This window comes from Octopus sinensis, linkage group LG7 (genome assembly GCF_006345805.1).
Source record: "Octopus sinensis linkage group LG7, ASM634580v1, whole genome shotgun sequence".
NCBI classification, from domain to species: Eukaryota; Metazoa; Mollusca; class Cephalopoda; order Octopoda; family Octopodidae; genus Octopus; species Octopus sinensis.
In genome coordinates this window covers 37530967-37550083 of record NC_043003.1, presented here as the reverse complement: position 1 = coordinate 37550083, position 19117 = coordinate 37530967, and the positions used below count along the sequence as shown (strand labels likewise).

Below are 19117 nucleotides of genomic sequence, written 5' to 3'. Positions count from 1 at the left end.
AACCCCATTTCAGCAACAATCGATGATGAATTTCGCGCTTCGGTTTCGATGAAGAGAACTATTCAAATACTCATTCATTGTATTAAAGTGTTAAAATGGTTGATATTTCACAGACACTTGGATTACTAATAATAATAGTGAAAAAGAATATCAATTATAGAACGGGTGAAGCAAAAATTAAGTATTTCGATCGAACGAAAAGTGGACTCCTTATACGTTGAAGTTTTTAATGGACACGTGTATCAACCATTAATAACACTTTAATAAACGTCATTGTTTATCCATGGATGTATCGTAAGATTAAAAAACATCTGAGTAGGTTCTAATGCTTATGCATTTGATTGTTTATATATATATGTCGATAAATATAATTATATATATATAATACATTACGTGTGTATGTTAAAGGATATTTACTTGTAATGTTTTTCTTTGCTGCGCCTATCACCAACAAGGATTCCTTCTCCAATCCAAGAGAAATCTCCCTTTTTGACTGGAACAAAATACTTGGATTGAGTTGGCATGTTTGATTAAAAAAGACTTTTTTCCCCCAAAATTGTGTGGAAATAGAGGAGAACAATAACAAAAAAAAAGTCCGGGAAAAAAGTGTCAACAAGCAATGGACGATCAATGAACACTCTTTGAGTTGGCCGCCTTACTGTAGCACGTGATCAGCATTTAGCCAATCAGAACAGTCCAGACATCTTAGAAACTTTAGTAATTTGTTTTTATAAGTTACTTTGAGAAGGAAAAAGAAGTAGGATAATGAATTAGATATACAAATGTATGGGAAAGTATTAAGTTGCCGATGAACGATATAGACTACCTTGTTTATAGGCCCAATCTGAATCAACACCCAGATACCACTTGAATTTTTTTTTAAACGATCTGAAATGTTAAAAGAAATAATCGACATGAAAATATCCTGCTCTCATTTAAAGAGCAAGGGTTTTCTTACTAAGCACAGAGGCCCTTGTTCTTTTCTTTATGCCCTGCAAGGCTGATGGGACAAGGGAAATAATATTTTTATATCCTTAAATGTAGAATCTGGTGCGAATACTTGCAACGTCTATTTTCACTTTGACAGATTTAAAAAATAATTTCTTTGTAACTAAACTCTTTTAAACTTTGTATACTGGTAGAATGTGTCACATAAAACATCTTTTTCTCTTGGCGTTCTTGAGAAAATTATGTAGTTTGTAAGCTATTTTTTGTATTTCGGCAATTTCAACCAATCAATGACGTCTATTGAGGTGAATACAATTACTGCTGTTGCTCTATTCCATGTAAAAAGTAGCATAAATTTTGTATGATGCATCCAATGAGTACACAAGAGATGAGATGCAGTGGTCAGAATGACTGATAGAAGAGAAAGACTTTGTATGTAGTAGATGCACAGGGATAGTTTATCTGTAAGTTCACTCATGAAATATAATAAATATAATCTACCAGCTGCTCATGAAAGCTCCCTTAGGAAGGGCATCCAGCAACAGAAACCAAGCCAAAACAGATTATGGAATCTGGTGTGACTCCTAGCCTAGCCAGCTCCTGTCAAACCGTCCAACCCATGTCAGCATAAAAAATAGACGTTAGATAATGATGATGATGATTCTCCGAACTTGTATTCTGGGCATGGACACATTGAAACTCCGACGTCTAGCAGCTGACTTGGCAGACTCCCATAAAATTATTAACCATCTTACAAACAATAACTCTGAGCACCTTTTCAAACTCCACCCGTCTAACACCCGTGGACATATTTACAAAGTCAGAAAACAGCACAGCTCCCATGACTTTAGGAAACATTTTTTCATGCTGAGAGTTGCTGAAGCATGGAACAAACTGCTGGCATCAGTTGTTAGTTGTCGGAGCACTACATCCTTCAAAACTTCCATGCTTTCTGAGATTCGCCAACACTACACCTGATTTTCTCCCCTCCTTACACACACAAGCATATATCTGACTCATACATTGTTCGCTTTCCAGACATTTGTACATTACTGCATATACTCTATACGCACTTTCTGACAAGTTGTGGTGCATCTGAGCACTGTATACAATAATTTCATTATTATTATTATTATTATTATTATTGTAATCTAAGTAGAAAGAGCCTGTGGAAGACATGAGAAAAAGTGATGAATGCTGACCCTTGGAGATTAAATTTCACAAAGGAGATAACAAAGATTTGTAGAAAGTGACACAATGGTGAGCTGGAAAAGACCCATTCAGCCTATGCAAACTTGGGAAAACATGTTAAGATGATGATTATCATCTTAGGTCAAACCTCTTGCCAAACAAGTACAACTCCATAGTTTAAATAAAATATACATACAAGGGGGTGCTGAAAAGTTCCTGGCTTTGGGTAAAAGAAAATACAGGAGGGTCAGTTAATAATGATTTTATTCAACGTATTCCCCTCTCAGATCCACACACTTATTGCAATAGTCCTTTAGTTTTTCTAAGCCCTGTAAAAGAGTATGGAAGATTGGGTCTCCAGCCAGGTCTTTTGCAATGCTCTTAAAGTCAGGAACTTTTTGGTACCCCTTTGTACATACATACATGATGGCTGCCCCCTCGTTATCGAGTATGGCCATTGCACAAAGCTTAACTGTTACTGGTGCTGTGATCGAATGTGACTTTTTAGCCCAGCTAAAGATCTACAATGTCTTGTACAGAATTGGCAACTAAAACCTTTACCGGTAATAGCCGGCTGTAGTTGTAACTGGGCTTCATGTACCTTTGCATACATACATACATACATCCATACATACATGCATACTTACATACATACATACATGCATACATACATATGTACATACATACATACGTATATACATGCATACATACATATGTACATACATACATGCATGCATACATACATACATGCATACATACATACATACATACATACATACATACACAGCGACAGACAGATATATAGGGAGAGATAGAATAAAATCATACATTCTATTTTTTATGTCCTTCTCCCCTTCTCACCACCATCATCATCATCACCACCACCACCACTGCTGCTGCTGTCGCTGCCACCACCATTACCATGGCTGTAGTTCTAGTAAACTAACCATGTAACACACATGATTAAAGATCCCTCTCAACTAAGTGTGAGTATAATAGAGAGAGAGAGAGAGGTGGCTTTATGCTTGCTGTTTAGAGGTTAAATATGGAAGAATGGACAGGAACAAATTCTTGTTATAAAGGAGTATATGGCAATCTTGCTCCACAGAAAACTGTTGGGGAGTAACTGGGGTGAATCATGAAATAGTGACAAAAATGGTGGTAACACGGTATCAGAGTGTGTCCTCCAGGTACTAGAATGTGAATAAAAGAAAGAGTGGGGAGAGAAGATTTTAGGGGCTGTAAGAACACCTGGATAGAGTGAGAGAAGGTTTGAGATGGGGGATAATGGTAGAGTGAGGGACTGATGAACTAGGGTTGGGCAATGGTAAATATGAGTTGTAGGGAAGATTGGGGAGAGGAAGTGATGATTGGCTGTACAGTATGGGTAAAGAGTAGCAGAATAATAATGATACAGTAGATAGGAGAAGAACGAGAGAAAGGGAGATGATGGTGGATGTTTAGGTTATAAGAGTGTGTGGAGAAAGTGAAAGATGTATAATGATAGGGATGTTGGTTAGAGATAAATAGGTGTGAGTTGGAGACTAAAGTAGAAGCATTCATGGCATGATTCATGGCATGATCCTTGGCATGTAATACTTGAATTCTACTGAACACTTTGAAGCTGAGTTGAAAGATAATGCTGTCCAGAAGCTCAACAGATACCGGAAGCACCTTTAAGCTAAAAGTATATTGAGTAAAACATTCCCAAACCGCTGGACTGACTTAACCACTTTCTCTAGAAGAGCTTAAGACAACCTTAAGACCTGTGAACCCATCAGACTGAATAACATTTTCATAGAAGAAATCTAGCACTTTGGACCTCTGATGTAGAAGTGAATCCTTAAACTGATGAACAAGTCCATGCAGACAAAATAAAAAAAACATCCCAAGCATTTGGAAGGAAACCAAGATTATTGCTCTTCTCAAACCAAGCAAAGAACTTTCATCTGATCTCTCTTTTAGATCACCTTCTTTTAGAGATAATTAGGTTATCTAGATAATAGAAGCTGTCTAATACCTCTTGCTATCCTCCTGGGATACAGATTTGAGAAAATCTTTTTCTCATGTACTCTTAATGATTATAATCATTATTGTTCCTACACATCTGCCACATACAAAATATAATTTCTTTGTTACCTGCCTGTGATACTACTGCACCTCTTGTGTCTACAGTATGCACTGGGTACACTATGGAATTTATACCTACCACGTTTTTGTTTACATATTGAACAACATCACTTACCTAAAGAAGTACTTAAAACTTTAGTCTTTGCTAATTGAAATTTGAGGCCCTTTGATTCTAGGTTTTGCTTCCATAACCTGAAATTTCTTTTATAATTTGTTTACAGATTCAGGTATAGGAAAAGGGTTTGGAAATAAACCTTTTGCAATTACCAAGGGTTTAATTGGTACGATGCTAAACTCTGTCACTTAATACTAACACACATATGTAGCAGGAAACTTACAAACATTTCTAAGACCAGTCATGTGACTATCCTCTACCAATCAAATCTTATTCAAAACATATACTAATTTGAGCCATGAACTCCCTATAAAAATAGGGCATGCTTCAAACACTAGTCAGAAGCAAAACAGTTGCAACATAAGCCACATCTTTCTATTTCAAATTTTTGAAAATCAGTGTAAATCATGAAACCATTTAAATCTTTAGCTATAATAATAAAAAAACATATTAACTATTCTCCGTGCATTTTCAACTTCTATTTTCCCTATATATATATATATATATATATATATATATATATATATATGAAGACCTGTTGAGGCAAGTGAAAATCAAAATCAAAATCGATCAACATCAATGGAAATTGTAGCTGTGATACCAGTGCCGGTGGCACGTAAGAGAACCATCCGAACATGGCCGTTACGTAAGAGAACCATCTGAATGTGGCCGTTGCCAGCACTGCCCCGACTGGCCTCCGTGCCGGTGGCACGTAAGAAGCACCATCCGATCATGGCCATTTGCCAGCCTCGTCTGGCACCTGTGCAGGTGGCACGTAAAAAGCACCCACTACACTCACGGCGTGGTTGGCGTTAGGAAGGGCATCCAGCTGTAGAAACACTGCCAGATCAGACTGGGCCTGGCACAGCCTTCTGGCTTCCCAGACCCCAGTTGAACTGTCCAAGCCATGCTAGCATGGAAAACAGACGTTAAACGATGATGATGATGATGATGATGATATATATATTGTTATCATCATCATTATCATCACCACTTAACATCCATTTTCCATGCTGGCATGGGTTGAACAGTTTGACAGGCGCTAACCAGCTGAAGAGCTGCCCAAGTTCCATGTCTGTTTTGGCATGGTTTCTATGGCTGGATGCCCTTCCTAATACCAACCACTTTGCAGAGCATACTGGGTATGCTTATGCAACACTAGCATAGGTGTGTTTATGTGGCATCAGCACCCACAAGATTGGGAACACTCAGCTTGGAAACGGATGCAGGGGACATACCTGTATGCAAGGACAATCTCAATTTTACTTAGCTTGACATGTCTTCTCAAGCACAGCAAACCATTGGGAGTCTTGGTTCCCTGTCATCTCCTCTGTAAGGACCAATGTCTGAAGATCCTTTCTCACCATTTTGTCCCACATCTTCGTGGGTCTACCCCTTTTACAAGTTGTCTCCACAGTTAGAGATCAGCACCACTTGATGAAGCTGTCACCATTCAAAAGCATTACGTGATTGTAGAAATGTAGTTTTCTCCCTTGTACACTACATCTGATGCATTGTATACCTGGTTTTTCTCTCAAATCACTTACACAGTCATATAAGCACACTGACATTACTCATCCAGTGGAGCATACTGGCTTCATTTCTTTTGAGCCTTTGCATATCCTCAGCAGTCACGACTCATGTCTCACAGCCATTTAGCATAGCTGATCATGCATAGACATCATACAATATGCCTTTCACTCTGAGGGAGAGGCTCTTCCTTACTAACGAAGATAGTAGCTTTCTGAACTTTACCCAGCCTATTCTTATTCTAGTAGCTATGTTTTCAGAACAACCTCTGCCACTACTAACTCGGTTACCTAAGTAACAGAAACTGTTTACTTCTTTTAAGGATCTCCTCTAACATTTGAGGTGGGGGGGGGCTATATTTTTGGGGCATTCTTTGTGTTTAATGTACCTGCACATGTTTGTAGATGTCATATGTATATGTAAATTCATAGCACCAAACCTTGGGTTGAAATATAAAAATGAATTGAACTGAAAGCAAGTAAACTAGAATGAGGAAATAAATAAAAGATAAAAGAATTAAAATATTGAATAAATTAGGATGTAGTTTAAATTAAGTTTGTAATTACATCAGACTAAAGAAATGTATATGCGCGCGCGTGCGTGTGTGTGAAAGAGAGGGAAGGAGGCGTGGCATTGATTTAAAACTTCCATATCACATGCTAAAATAAAAACTACATTTCTACACTAACACCTCACGCATACAAACTACTAAGCACATAGATACACACATAATGCTTACAGATATACATATACATATATGTAGACATGCAAATAAGCAGATAAAAACATAATCAACAGGATCTTGTCCTGTGGGTCAGAGGGTAAAGTATTTACATTGTTACAGAAAGACGTATGAAAATAAAAGCTGGTATGTTGTGTAATTACTTTTAGGCTTGAATACACATATACATACACAACACGCATGCGCACACACACGCATACACATGCATATGCACACACATGCACATGCACACACACACACACACATGCATATGTATGAAGGTGAGTGTCTTAGTAGTTACGGTGCTGCCCTTGTAAATGAAAGATTGTGGTTTTGATTCCTGGACCTGGTCATGTGTTGTGTCCTTGAGCAAAACACTTCACTTCATGTTGTTCCAGTCCACTCATCTGTCAAATATAGATAATCCTGTGACAGACTGGTGTCTTGTCCATAGGGGGAACATATCCATCACAGAATCCAGGAAACTGGCATTATGTGAACCTATGGCTTGAAAAGGACCTTTCATCCATTTTAAGATCATCATCATCATCATCATCGTTTAGCGTCCGCTTTCCATGCTGGCATGGGTTGGACGGTGCAACTGGGGTTTGGGAAGCCAGAAGGCTGCACCAGGCCCAGTCTGATCTGGCAATGTTTCTACGGCTGGATGTCCTTCCTAACACCAACAACTCCATGAGTGTAGTGGGTGCTTTTTACGTGCCACCGGCACGGAGGTCAGGCGAGGCTGGCAACAGCCACGATCGGATGGTGCTTTTTACGTGCCACCGGCACGGAAGCCAATTGGGGCGGGATATCTTTCATCTTTTACTTGTTTCAGTCATTAGACTGTGGCCATACTAGGGTACCGGCCTGAAGAATTTTTAGTTGAATGTATTGACCTTAGTACTTACATCTTCTTTTAAAGCCTGGTACTAATTCTATCAGTCTTTTTTGCTGTACTGCTTAATTTTGAGGCAGTAAACACATCAGCATCGATTGTCAAACTCAGACACAAAGATGCACAAACATATATATATCTATAAACATAAATGTGTAATGGTGTCTGTCTGTGTGTGTGTTTGGGGTTACTCTAACTCCTCCCACACCGTCCAACCGATTTTAATGATTTTTGGCACATAGGTAGATCACATGCCCTGAATTTCAAATAAGGCTGGAATTTTTCGAAAACTTGATAATGCTTAGTTGGCATTCCACTCTTGCTATCGCTCAATGCCAACATTCTTTCGTAACCTTTTTCACCGGGGGAGGGGTCTTCTAAATTCTGTGGTGTCTGCACTTTTTTCTTTTTCTCTTTTTCTTATGGGGAAAGGGAGTGGGTGGGTGGGTCTGAGTGGTCTTGGGTGGGATGGAGTTGGACTGGGGTACCACATCACACTCAGTGTTCTTTCTTTTCTTCCTCTTTTTTCTCCTCCATCTCCACAACTGGTTCATCTGTTGATTCCTCTATTGTTTTCTTCTGTAGAGGGCAGTGTGCTCTAATGTGGCCTTTTTGGCCACATTTAAAGCATTGCGGAATTCTGCTCTCTACCCATACTCTCAATACTATTTCTCCCAACGTCACCGTTTCCGACAAATTTTCCAGGTCCTTCGCCTCTGCTTGCATGATCATTTCTAGTATTTTTCCTTTATGGCCTCCTTCCTCCGTCTCTGTGGCTTGGAGGACAGCCACCTCCTCCTCACTTCCAATGACGACGGCTGCCACAACCCAAGCCACGTCTATGTTAGGTGGAATTCCTTCCACCCTCACCTTAAAAGTCTTTCTTCCAAGGGAGGTGGGTAGAAGTACTAGTTCCTTAGTTTTTACAGTCGTACTCGCCAGCCTCTTTGCCTCCTCTTCTGTTCTAAACTGGACAACCACTGTCCCATATCCATTTCCTTTTGCTATATATCTTACTTCCTTCAAAAGCCCCTTCAGAGCTTTTTCTACTTTTTCCATCTCCATCCGTTCCACCTTCCTATTCTCTACTGAGTGCACCTTGTAGTTACTAGTCTTCTTTTCCACATTTACCATAACCCTTTTCGGGGGTAATAACTTTACATCACTGCCCACCTTCTGTGTCATCTTACACAGCTCCTTCAGTCCAGTTAGGTCTACTTCCTTTTCCTTTACCTCTGCCACCTCAACAAAACTCTTTATTCTTTTCAAATGCTCGTCCATTCTGTTTACCGCCATAACAAGCTCCTCTTCTGCTGAGGATAGGTCATACTCGCTAAGGTCCGAATACATTCTTTTCCACTAGTAGAACACTCACCAACAAACCGCTGGCAAGCAGCTCAAAAAATCATTTTGAATCAAAACAAAGAGGATATTCATTGGATGTAAATAAAGTAGGTATAGTGAAACCCAGTTACATTTCAACTCAGTATCTTGAGAGAATCATTGAAATATTGCAATGCTAAACACTCTAAACCACAGCGTCGGCTGCGGGGTCATTCTGAAAAGCTCTATCTGCAACGATTTCATCTCAATCGAAGGAGAGGGGCTTTCTCCGTCCGGGTTGCGGATCCGTGGAATAAGCTGCCGGACGAGATGGTGAAGATGCCGACGACCGCTCGGTTCAAAGTCTTCCTTGACCACAAGTGACCTGAACTCTTTACATGAACACCACCCTGTACATAACTCCATGTCCCCCTACATGGCCTTGCTTTTTGCTTTTTGAGCCAAAAAATTAACTCGCTAACTAACTAACTAACTAACTAACTAACACTCTATTGTAAATTCTGCAAGCGCACTTTACTCAAGAGTAATTAGTACATATGTAGTAATTAGGTATTAGTGCAACTCCACCCAACAAAGAGAAAAGCAAAAAACAAAAGAACACAAATAAAAGACATGCCTTCTGAAAATCCAGGAAAAATATCATAATTCAACATAATTGCACTTATTTAGGGTAAAAAAACAATCTGTTTTTAACAGCAATTTAAATAACCTTTAATCATTTACCCCACTCTCTCTTTCCTTTTGTTCTTTTTTCTTTCTTTCTCTAGCTCTCTATATGTCTGTCTGTTTCTCTCTCTCTCCTTCTCTCTCTTCATATACATATATATGGTAAGAAGCTTGCTTCCCAACCACATAGTTCTCAGTTCAGGTCCACTCTGTGGGCCCCTTGGGCAAATGTCTTCTGCTATAGCCTTGGCTGACCAAAGCTTGTGAGTGGATTTGGTAGATAGAAACTGAAAAAAGCCCATTGAATATGTATGTATGAATGTATGTATGTATGAATGTATGTATCATCATCATCATCATCATCATCGTTTAGCATCCGCTTTCCATGCTGGCATGGGTTGGACGGTTCAACTGGGATCTGGGAAGCCAGAAGGCTGCACCAGGCCAGTCTGATCTGGCAATGTTTCTACGGCTGGATGTCCTTCCTAACACCAACAACTCCATGAGTGTAGTGGGTGCTTTTTACGTGCCACCGGCACGGAGGTCAGGCGAGGCTGGCAACAGCCACGATCGGATGGTGCTTTTTACGTGCCACCGGCACGGAAGCCAATTGGGGCGGGATATCTTTCATCTTTTACTTGTTTCAGTCATTAGACTGTGGCCATACTAGGGTACCGGCCTGAAGAATTTTTAGTTGAATGTATTGACCTTAGTACTTACATCTTCTTTTAAAGCCTGGTACTAATTCTATCAGTCTTTTTTGCTGTACTGCTTAATTTTGAGGCAGTAAACACATCAGCATCGATTGTCAAACTCAGACACAAAGATGCACAAACATATATATATCTATAAACATAAATGTGTAATGGTGTCTGTCTGTGTGTGTGTTTGGGGTTACTCTAACTCCTCCCACACCGTCCAACCGATTTTAATGATTTTTGGCACATAGGTAGATCACATGCCCTGAATTTCAAATAAGGCTGGAATTTTTCGAAAACTTGATAATGCTTAGTTGGCATTCCACTCTTGCTATCGCTCAATGCCAACATTCTTTCGTAACCTTTTTCACCGGGGGAGGGGTCTTCTAAATTCTGTGGTGTCTGCACTTTTTTCTTTTTCTCTTTTTCTTATGGGGAAAGGGAGTGGGTGGGTGGGTCTGAGTGGTCTTGGGTGGGATGGAGTTGGACTGGGGTACCACATCACACTCAGTGTTCTTTCTTTTCTTCCTCTTTTTTCTCCTCCATCTCCACAACTGGTTCATCTGTTGATTCCTCTATTGTTTTCTTCTGTAGAGGGCAGTGTGCTCTAATGTGGCCTTTTTGGCCACATTTAAAGCATTGCGGAATTCTGCTCTCTACCCATACTCTCAATACTATTTCTCCAACGTCACCGTTTCGACAAATTTTCCAGGTCCTTCGCCTCTGCTTGCATGATCATTTCTAGTATTTTTCCTTTATGGCCTCCTTCCTCCGTCTCTGTGGCTTGGAGGACAGCCACCTCCTCCTCACTTCCAATGACGACGGCTGCCACAACCCAAGCCACGTCTATGTTAGGTGGAATTCCTTCCACCCTCACCTTAAAAGTCTTTCTTCCAAGGGAGGTGGGTAGAAGTACTAGTTCCTCAGTTTTTACAGTCGTACTCGCCAGCCTCTTTGCCTCCTCTTCTGTTCTAAACTGGACAACCACTGTCCCATATCCATTTCCTTTTGCTATATATCTTACTTCCTTCAAAAGCCCCTTCAGAGCTTTTTCTACTTTTTCCATCTCCATCCGTTCCACCTTCCTATTCTCTACTGAGTGCACCTTGTAGTTACTAGTCTTCTTTTCCACATTTACCATAACCCTTTTCGGGGGTAATAACTTTACATCACTGCCCACCTTCTGTGTCATCTTACACAGCTCCTTCAGTCCAGTTAGGTCTACTTCCTTTTCCTTTACCTCTGCCACCTCAACAAAACTCTTTATTCTTTTCAAATGCTCGTCCATTCTGTTTACCGCCATAACAAGCTCCTCTTCTGCTGAGGATAGGTCATACTCGCTAAGGTCCGAATACATTCTTTTCCACTAGTAGAACACTCACCAACAAACCGCTGGCAAGCAGCTCAAAAAATCATTTTGAATCAAAACAAAGAGGATATTCATTGGATGTAAATAAAGTAGGTATAGTGAAACCCAGTTACATTTCAACTCAGTATCTTGAGAGAATCATTGAAATATTGCAATGCTAAACACTCTAAACCACAGCGTCGGCTGCGGGGTCATTCTGAAAAGCTCTATCTGCAACGATTTCATCTCAATCGAAGGAGAGGGGCTTTCTCCGTCCGGGTTGCGGATCCGTGGAATAAGCTGCCGGACGAGATGGTGAAGATGCCGACGACCGCTCGGTTCAAAGTCTTCCTTGACCACAAGTGACCTGAACTCTTTACATGAACACCACCCTGTACATAACTCCATGTCCCCCTACATGGCCTTGCTTTTTGCTTTTTGAGCCAAAAAATTAACTCGCTAACTAACTAACTAACTAACTAACTAACACTCTATTGTAAATTCTGCAAGCGCACTTTACTCAAGAGTAATTAGTACATATGTAGTAATTAGGTATTAGTGCAACTCCACCCAACAAAGAGAAAAGCAAAAAACAAAAGAACACAAATAAAAGACATGCCTTCTGAAAATCCAGGAAAAATATCATAATTCAACATAATTGCACTTATTTAGGGTAAAAAAACAATCTGTTTTTAACAGCAATTTAAATAACCTTTAATCATTTACCCCACTCTCTCTTTCCTTTTGTTCTTTTTTCTTTCTTTCTCTAGCTCTCTATATGTCTGTCTGTTTCTCTCTCTCTCCTTCTCTCTCTTCATATACATATATATGGTAAGAAGCTTGCTTCCCAACCACATAGTTCTCAGTTCAGGTCCACTCTGTGGGCCCCTTGGGCAAATGTCTTCTGCTATAGCCTTGGCTGACCAAAGCCTTGTGAGTGGATTTGGTAGATAGAAACTGAAAAAAGCCCATTGAATATGTATGTATGAATGTATGTATGTATGAATGTATGTATCATCATCATCATCATCATCATCGTTTAGCATCCGCTTTCCATGCTGGCATGGGTTGGACGGTTCAACTGGGATCTGGGAAGCCAGAAGGCTGCACCAGGCCCAGTCTCATCTGGCAATGTTTCTACGGCTGGATGCCCTTCCTAATGCCAACCACTCCATGAGTGTAGTGGGTGCTTTTTACGTGCCACCAGCACAGGTGCCAGACGAGGCTGGCAAACAGCCACGATCGGATGGTGCTTTTTACGTGCCACCGGCACGGAGGCTGGTGTATGTATGTATGTATGTATGTATGCATGCATGCATGCATGTATGTATGTATGTATATATTTATGTGTGTGTGTCTTTTTGTCTGTGTTTGTCCCTACCCCCCACCATTGCTTGACAACCAATGCTGGTGTGTTTATGCCTCCATAACCTAGCAGTTCGACAAATGATACTGATAGAAGTACCAGGCTTACAAAAAAATAAGTCCTGGGGGCGATTTCTTCAACTAAAACGGTGTTGCTCCATTATGACTGTGGTCAAATGACTGAAACAAGTAAAAGGATAAAAGATTAAAAGAGAATCATCTTCATCATCATCATCATCATCATCATCATCATCATCATCATCATCATCATCATCATCGTTATTTAACATCCGCTTTCCATGCTGGCATTGGTTTAATGGTTTTGACTGAGGGCTGGCAAGCCAGAAGGCTGTACCAGGATCCAGTCTGATCTGGTAAAGTTTCTACGATTGGATGCCCTTCCTAACACCAACCACTCCGAGAGTGTGGAGGGTGCTTTTTACGCGCCACCAGTACGGGAACCAGTCAGGCGGCAGTAGCAACGATCGTGCTTGAATAGTGCTTTTAACATGCCACCAGCATGGGACAGGTCAAGCAGTACTGGCATCAACCATGCTCGAATGGTGCTTTTTACATACCACCAGCACAGGTGCCAATTAGGCGGTACTGTCATCGACCATGACAACGATTTCACTTGCCTTAACAGGTCTTCACAAGTGCAGTTTATTGCCCAATGATTGAAGGGCAGTCTTAAATGGGCTGGTTATGCTGCACTGGCATAGGCCTCAGTTACAATCTCACTTGGCTTGCTGGATCTTTTCAAGCAGAGCAGATCTCCAAAGGTCTCTGTTACTTGTCATCGCTTCTGTGAAGCTCAATGTTCAAAGGTTGTGCATCACCACCTCATCCCAGGTCTTCCTGGATCTACCTCTTCTATAGGTTCCCTCTACTATATATATAGTGTCACACCCTGTAGAGGGTGTGATACTTTTTCACACAGCTGTCCTCATCCATGCACAACACATTACCATACCAGCACAGGTGTCTCTCTTGCACACCACATCTGATGCTTCTTAAATCCAACTTTTCTTTCAGGGTGCTTACACTCTGTTGTTTATACACACTGACGTAACACATCCAGTGGAGCATATATATTACACATCCAGCGGAGAATATATATATATGTATATATATATATCAGAAATATTAAATTTCTAAATATCTCATAGAAATATGTACGGTAGTGGAGCGATAGAGTGGTTGTATACTGTCAACTTAACGTGACAGTAGGGGATTACACCACCGCTGTTTAGCCCTAGGAAGCATCGACGCTTCCTGTCGGCTTCGACACATTTCCTGTGTCCTTATATATTTACAAAGGGGAGACAAATACCCCCAACAGCTATTTACGAAGTTGAGACGGATATTTTCAGCTAGCAGGCTTCTGCTACTCTAGACCGATGATGGGCAAAGACCCTGAAACATGCATGTCTCTAGATGCAGGCCTAGCTGTTGGGGGTATTTGTCTCCCCTTTGTAAATATATAAGGACACAGGAAATGTGTCGAAGCCGACAGGAAGCGTCGATGCTTCCTAGGGCTAAACAGCGGTGGTGTAATCCCCTACTGTCATGTTAAGTTGACAGTATACAACCACTATATATATATATATATATATATATATATATATATATATTATATATATATATATATACACACACATACATACATACATACATACACACACACACACACACACACACACACATATATATATGCTATTAACAATTACTGTTATATTTACTGAACAATATGTATAACATAATCTGCACTTATTAGTTCATAACACTAATTTCAAACTTAATGTATTTCTCCGGGACTTATTCTTTGTAAGCTTAGTACTTATTCTATCAGTCTCTTTTGCCAAACCAGTAAGTTATGGGGATGTAAACACTCCAACATTGGTTGTCAAGCAATGGTAGGGGAACAAACATAAACACACAAATACATACATACATATATATATATCACCATCACCGTAACCAACCAGGCTATCAGATGTTGCTACACATCGCTGATCACAATGCGCTTCGCATTGTTTTAGCCTTCAAATGACGCCACCCCACTGGCTAAGTGAGCAGGCCAACAGAAGAAAGAGTGAGAGAAAGTTGTGGCAAAAGAGTACAGCAGGGATCGCCACCAGCCCTTGCCGGAACTTCGTGGAGCTTTAGGTGTTTTCGCTCAATAAACACTCACAACGCCCAGTCTGGGAATTGAAACCGTGGTCCTACAGCCGCGAGTCTGCTGCCCTAACCACTGGGCCATTGCGCCTCCACACATATATATACATAAATATAAATACGATGGGCCTCTTTCAGTTTCTGTCTACCAAATTCACTCGCAAGGCTTTGGTCAGCTTGAGGTTATAGTAGTAGAAACTTGCCCAAGGTGCCACGCAGTGGGACTAAACCCAGAACCATGTGGTTGGGAAGCAAGCTTCTTACCATATATATATATATATATATATATATATATATATATATATATATATATATATATATATATATATAAGATGTAATTCTTGCATTTCCATATCTATCTAACTCAGAAACGCGGCCGCAAATAATCAAATTGCTGAGTGAATTTTTGTTGTTTTTCCTCTATGCCTATGTGAATTGTTTTTGAGTATATGTTGTCTGGGAGATTCTTCTTATAGTAGAAGAAATAGCTAAGTTCTTTGGCTGCTATTTCTAAAAGTTCAGTATGTGGCAAAGCAAATTCTTTTTGCTGAACCCTAATTATAATTATACTCATAATCATAAAAAGTAATGTTTAAGTTTACCGAAAATGGTCCTTTTTGGAATTATTAATTACTAATTAATTAATTAATTTTACATATATATATATATATGTATGTATGTATGTAATACATAGGGTAACAATAAATTATTATTAAACATTTTTAATTTTCATTCCTTTCAAGAATATATCATTTTTTTAATGGTTTTTGAGATTTCTACTGCTCTTTCTAGCACAACGCTTTCCTATTTGGAAGCCTCTTATTGTATATATGTATGTATATATATGGCTGTGTGGCACTAGTGTAGCTAGAGTGTATGCCTTCCATTTGTACCTAAAGTGCCTCCATTTTAAAAATGCCACCCAGGGTGGACCTCCCCTACTGCCTCCACCCCTAGCTACGCTAGTGCTGTGTGGTTAAGAAGTTCACTTACCAATCATGTGGTTTTAGGCTCAGTCCCATGTATTGCACAAGTATTTTCTATTATAGCCCCAGACTGACCAAAGCCTGTAAGTGTGTGTGTATGAGTGTGTGCATGAGTGTAATGGTAATTCTACAGTCCTAATTGCTTAGATCACCTGGGAACTAAACCCCCATACTTTGTACATGCATACATACATACACACACACACACATATCTATATCTATCTATATATATATATAAATTTTTATTAAAAATAATTTTTTTTTTGTTAAATATTTAGGTAAATTAGATATTGACTATAACTGAGATTAGATTATTTGTGGGTTTATTATGTTTTTTTAAAATCCATGTTATATCTGAATAGATAAATATATTTTCTATCTATTCTTACCTTAAAAATTAATATTTATAAATTAATATTTAACATTATAATCGATTGCATGACATAATCATAATCGTTAAAGTTTCTAGTTTGATAACAGAGTTTTTTATAAGAAAAATTATTATTTTATTTATTTCTTAAAAAAATATTGTTTAAATATATTTGATTATTTATTTAACTATTATCATTAACCTGAAGATTGACTATAACCATAATTAAAATTATTAATTGAATTTAAATTATTGTTATTCAAATTAGGTTATGGGCATGAAACGATCGTAGTGGTTTTACTTTTTATCTTATATTAAACTTTTGAATACTTTTTGATAGTTATATATCTATATATATAAAACTGTAGTTGTGTGAGTGTCTGTCCCCTTCGATTTAGATTCCTAACTACTCCCACATTTTGCGGTGCAGTTTAACCAAATTCGGGTATCTTATAGTCGTGATTCATATTGAGCCCGTCTGAGTATTAGCGCGCGTCTACGATGAGTCTACGATTTTAAAAATAATTTAACATCATTTTTTATTCCATTTTAATGCATATTTTTTTCGTGTGTCGATGGCGGTGGAGTTGGCGTCCATGGTCACACCTGCACCTGTTTGCTTCTCCCCCTTCTTCCCTCCCTCGCGAAGCTGTGGGGAAGGAAGTGTAAAGCATTGTCAAGGAGACCAGCGTTCTTTTAGAACAACGACTTCATGGCTTGAAGACACCAAAACAGATATGGCTAAGAAAGCCCGAATTGGCATCTATAAGGGAAGTAACTCTCTAAAAATGCTTATATAGTTATTTCCCTTACAAACCTGAGCAACGCCGGGCAATACTGCTAGTATTTAATAAATTAAATATATATATATATATATATATATATATAAATTTATAAATATAAATTAATAATTTTAAATTTTTAACTTTAAATTTATATAATTTATATTTTGAATTTTATATTTTATATATTTTGTATATTATATTAATTAATTTTATTTCTATGTTTTGGTTTATGTTTTTCACTGTTTGATTTGCCTAATAGTGGTTTTATCTCTAATTTAATTTATATTTATACTGTAAAATTGGATTTAATCCTAAATCTAATTTTTCCCTGAAAGTTTGGATTTATTCCCTATTATTATTATTATTATTATTATTATTATTATATATATATATATATATATATATATATATATATATATGCACACACACATGATTGGCTTTATTCAGTTTCTGTCTACCAAATCCACTCACAAGGCTTTGGTTGGCTTGAGGCTACCCTAAAAGACACTTGCCCAAGGTGTCACACAGTGGAACTGAACCTGGAACCATATTGGGAAGCAAGCTTCTTGCCACACAGCCACTTCTATGTATATATATCAAACCTGAGCACCATTCTGTTAATCTCTTAATTGTTAATTTATGAAGTTAACATTTTCATTAACTTTGGAAATCATTATCGGATTAATTAACTTCTGTTAACCCAAGTCCAATTGAATCAACTTCTGTTAACTCAAGTTACTGCAATGATCTTTAGGCTCAAGGAGTTGAAGTCCAAGGGCCTCATCTACTGCAGCCCCTTAGTCAACGCACTTATGGCAGGCATCGATAAAAGGTTTATGACTCTCCTGGAGGATGAGGAATGCCAGCTGGCTTCTGCCTTCCACCCCAGGTTTGGCCTTATCTGGTTGGATAAGTATGACAACACAAAGGTCACCAAGGTAAGGAAAAGCATGGAGAGCAGCAGTCTGATGAAGTGAGCAGCAACAATGAAGAGGAGGGGGAGGATGACTTCTTCAGTGGTGTCATCCAGCCAAAACAGAGCAGCAGGAACCACAGGTCACTCAAAGACAAGGCCCAGAATTTGGTCAAGACCTGGTTGGAGACCATCTCCAAAGACTTGCTGATAGATGATGCCTTCTTTGGTGATCAGGTGTTGGTGGACTTGTTCATCAAGTTCAACACAGCCATCCTCTCCAGTGCTGCAGTGGGGCATTTGTTCTCTATGGGCAAGGACATCTTGATGGCCAAGGGATCATTCCTGTCTGATGAAAACTTTGATGTGCTAAATTTCATGAAGGTCTACATGTATCTCATGAACAAAATGGAGAACGAGAAGAAGAGGAAAAATTAAATTATGTATTAATCGTGTTTTTATTTTTTTCTATTTTTATTTTTTATGGCCACTTTATTGATAAACTTTTATAGTTTAATATTGTGTTTCATTTGAGTTTTTTTAACTCTTTTCTGGCTAAAAGTCTTTAGAAATCTAAAAAAAGGGCCAAAACTGTGAAATCAGCCTTTTTTTAGATCTTTTAAAAGTTAAAACTATAAAATTAGCATTTTTTAACTCTAAAGCAAAAAAAAAAAAAACAAAAACAAAAAACCCTGTAGTTATTGGGTTCTAAAACCCTTAAAATGGCTGATTTTATAGTTTTGGCACTTTTTAAATGTGTTTTTAGACAGTTTAGAGCAAAAACTGATTTTTTGTTTTTTACTACAATGAAAATAAATGTTAACAGTTTATTGATAACTTCTGTTACATTTTAAAAAGAATTAACTGATTAATGGTTATAGAAGTTAACTTTTTGGTTAATGAGTAATGGTTAACGAATTAAACTTTTTGA

At 38.7% G+C, this 19117-nt stretch overlaps 1 protein-coding gene across 1 annotated transcript in view; it reads right to left on the bottom strand.

The window, feature by feature from the left end:
- LOC115214117 (origin recognition complex subunit 1-like) overlaps window positions 1-640 on the bottom strand; it is a 40286-nt gene extending 39646 nt beyond the window's left edge. The window contains exon 1 of the mRNA XM_029783178.2: window positions 418-640. Within this exon, the coding sequence (XP_029639038.1) occupies window positions 418-524 (107 nt within the window). The 5' untranslated portion in view covers window positions 525-640. The remainder of the gene's footprint in view (window positions 1-417) is intronic.
- Window positions 641-19117: the final 18477 nt, after the last annotated feature.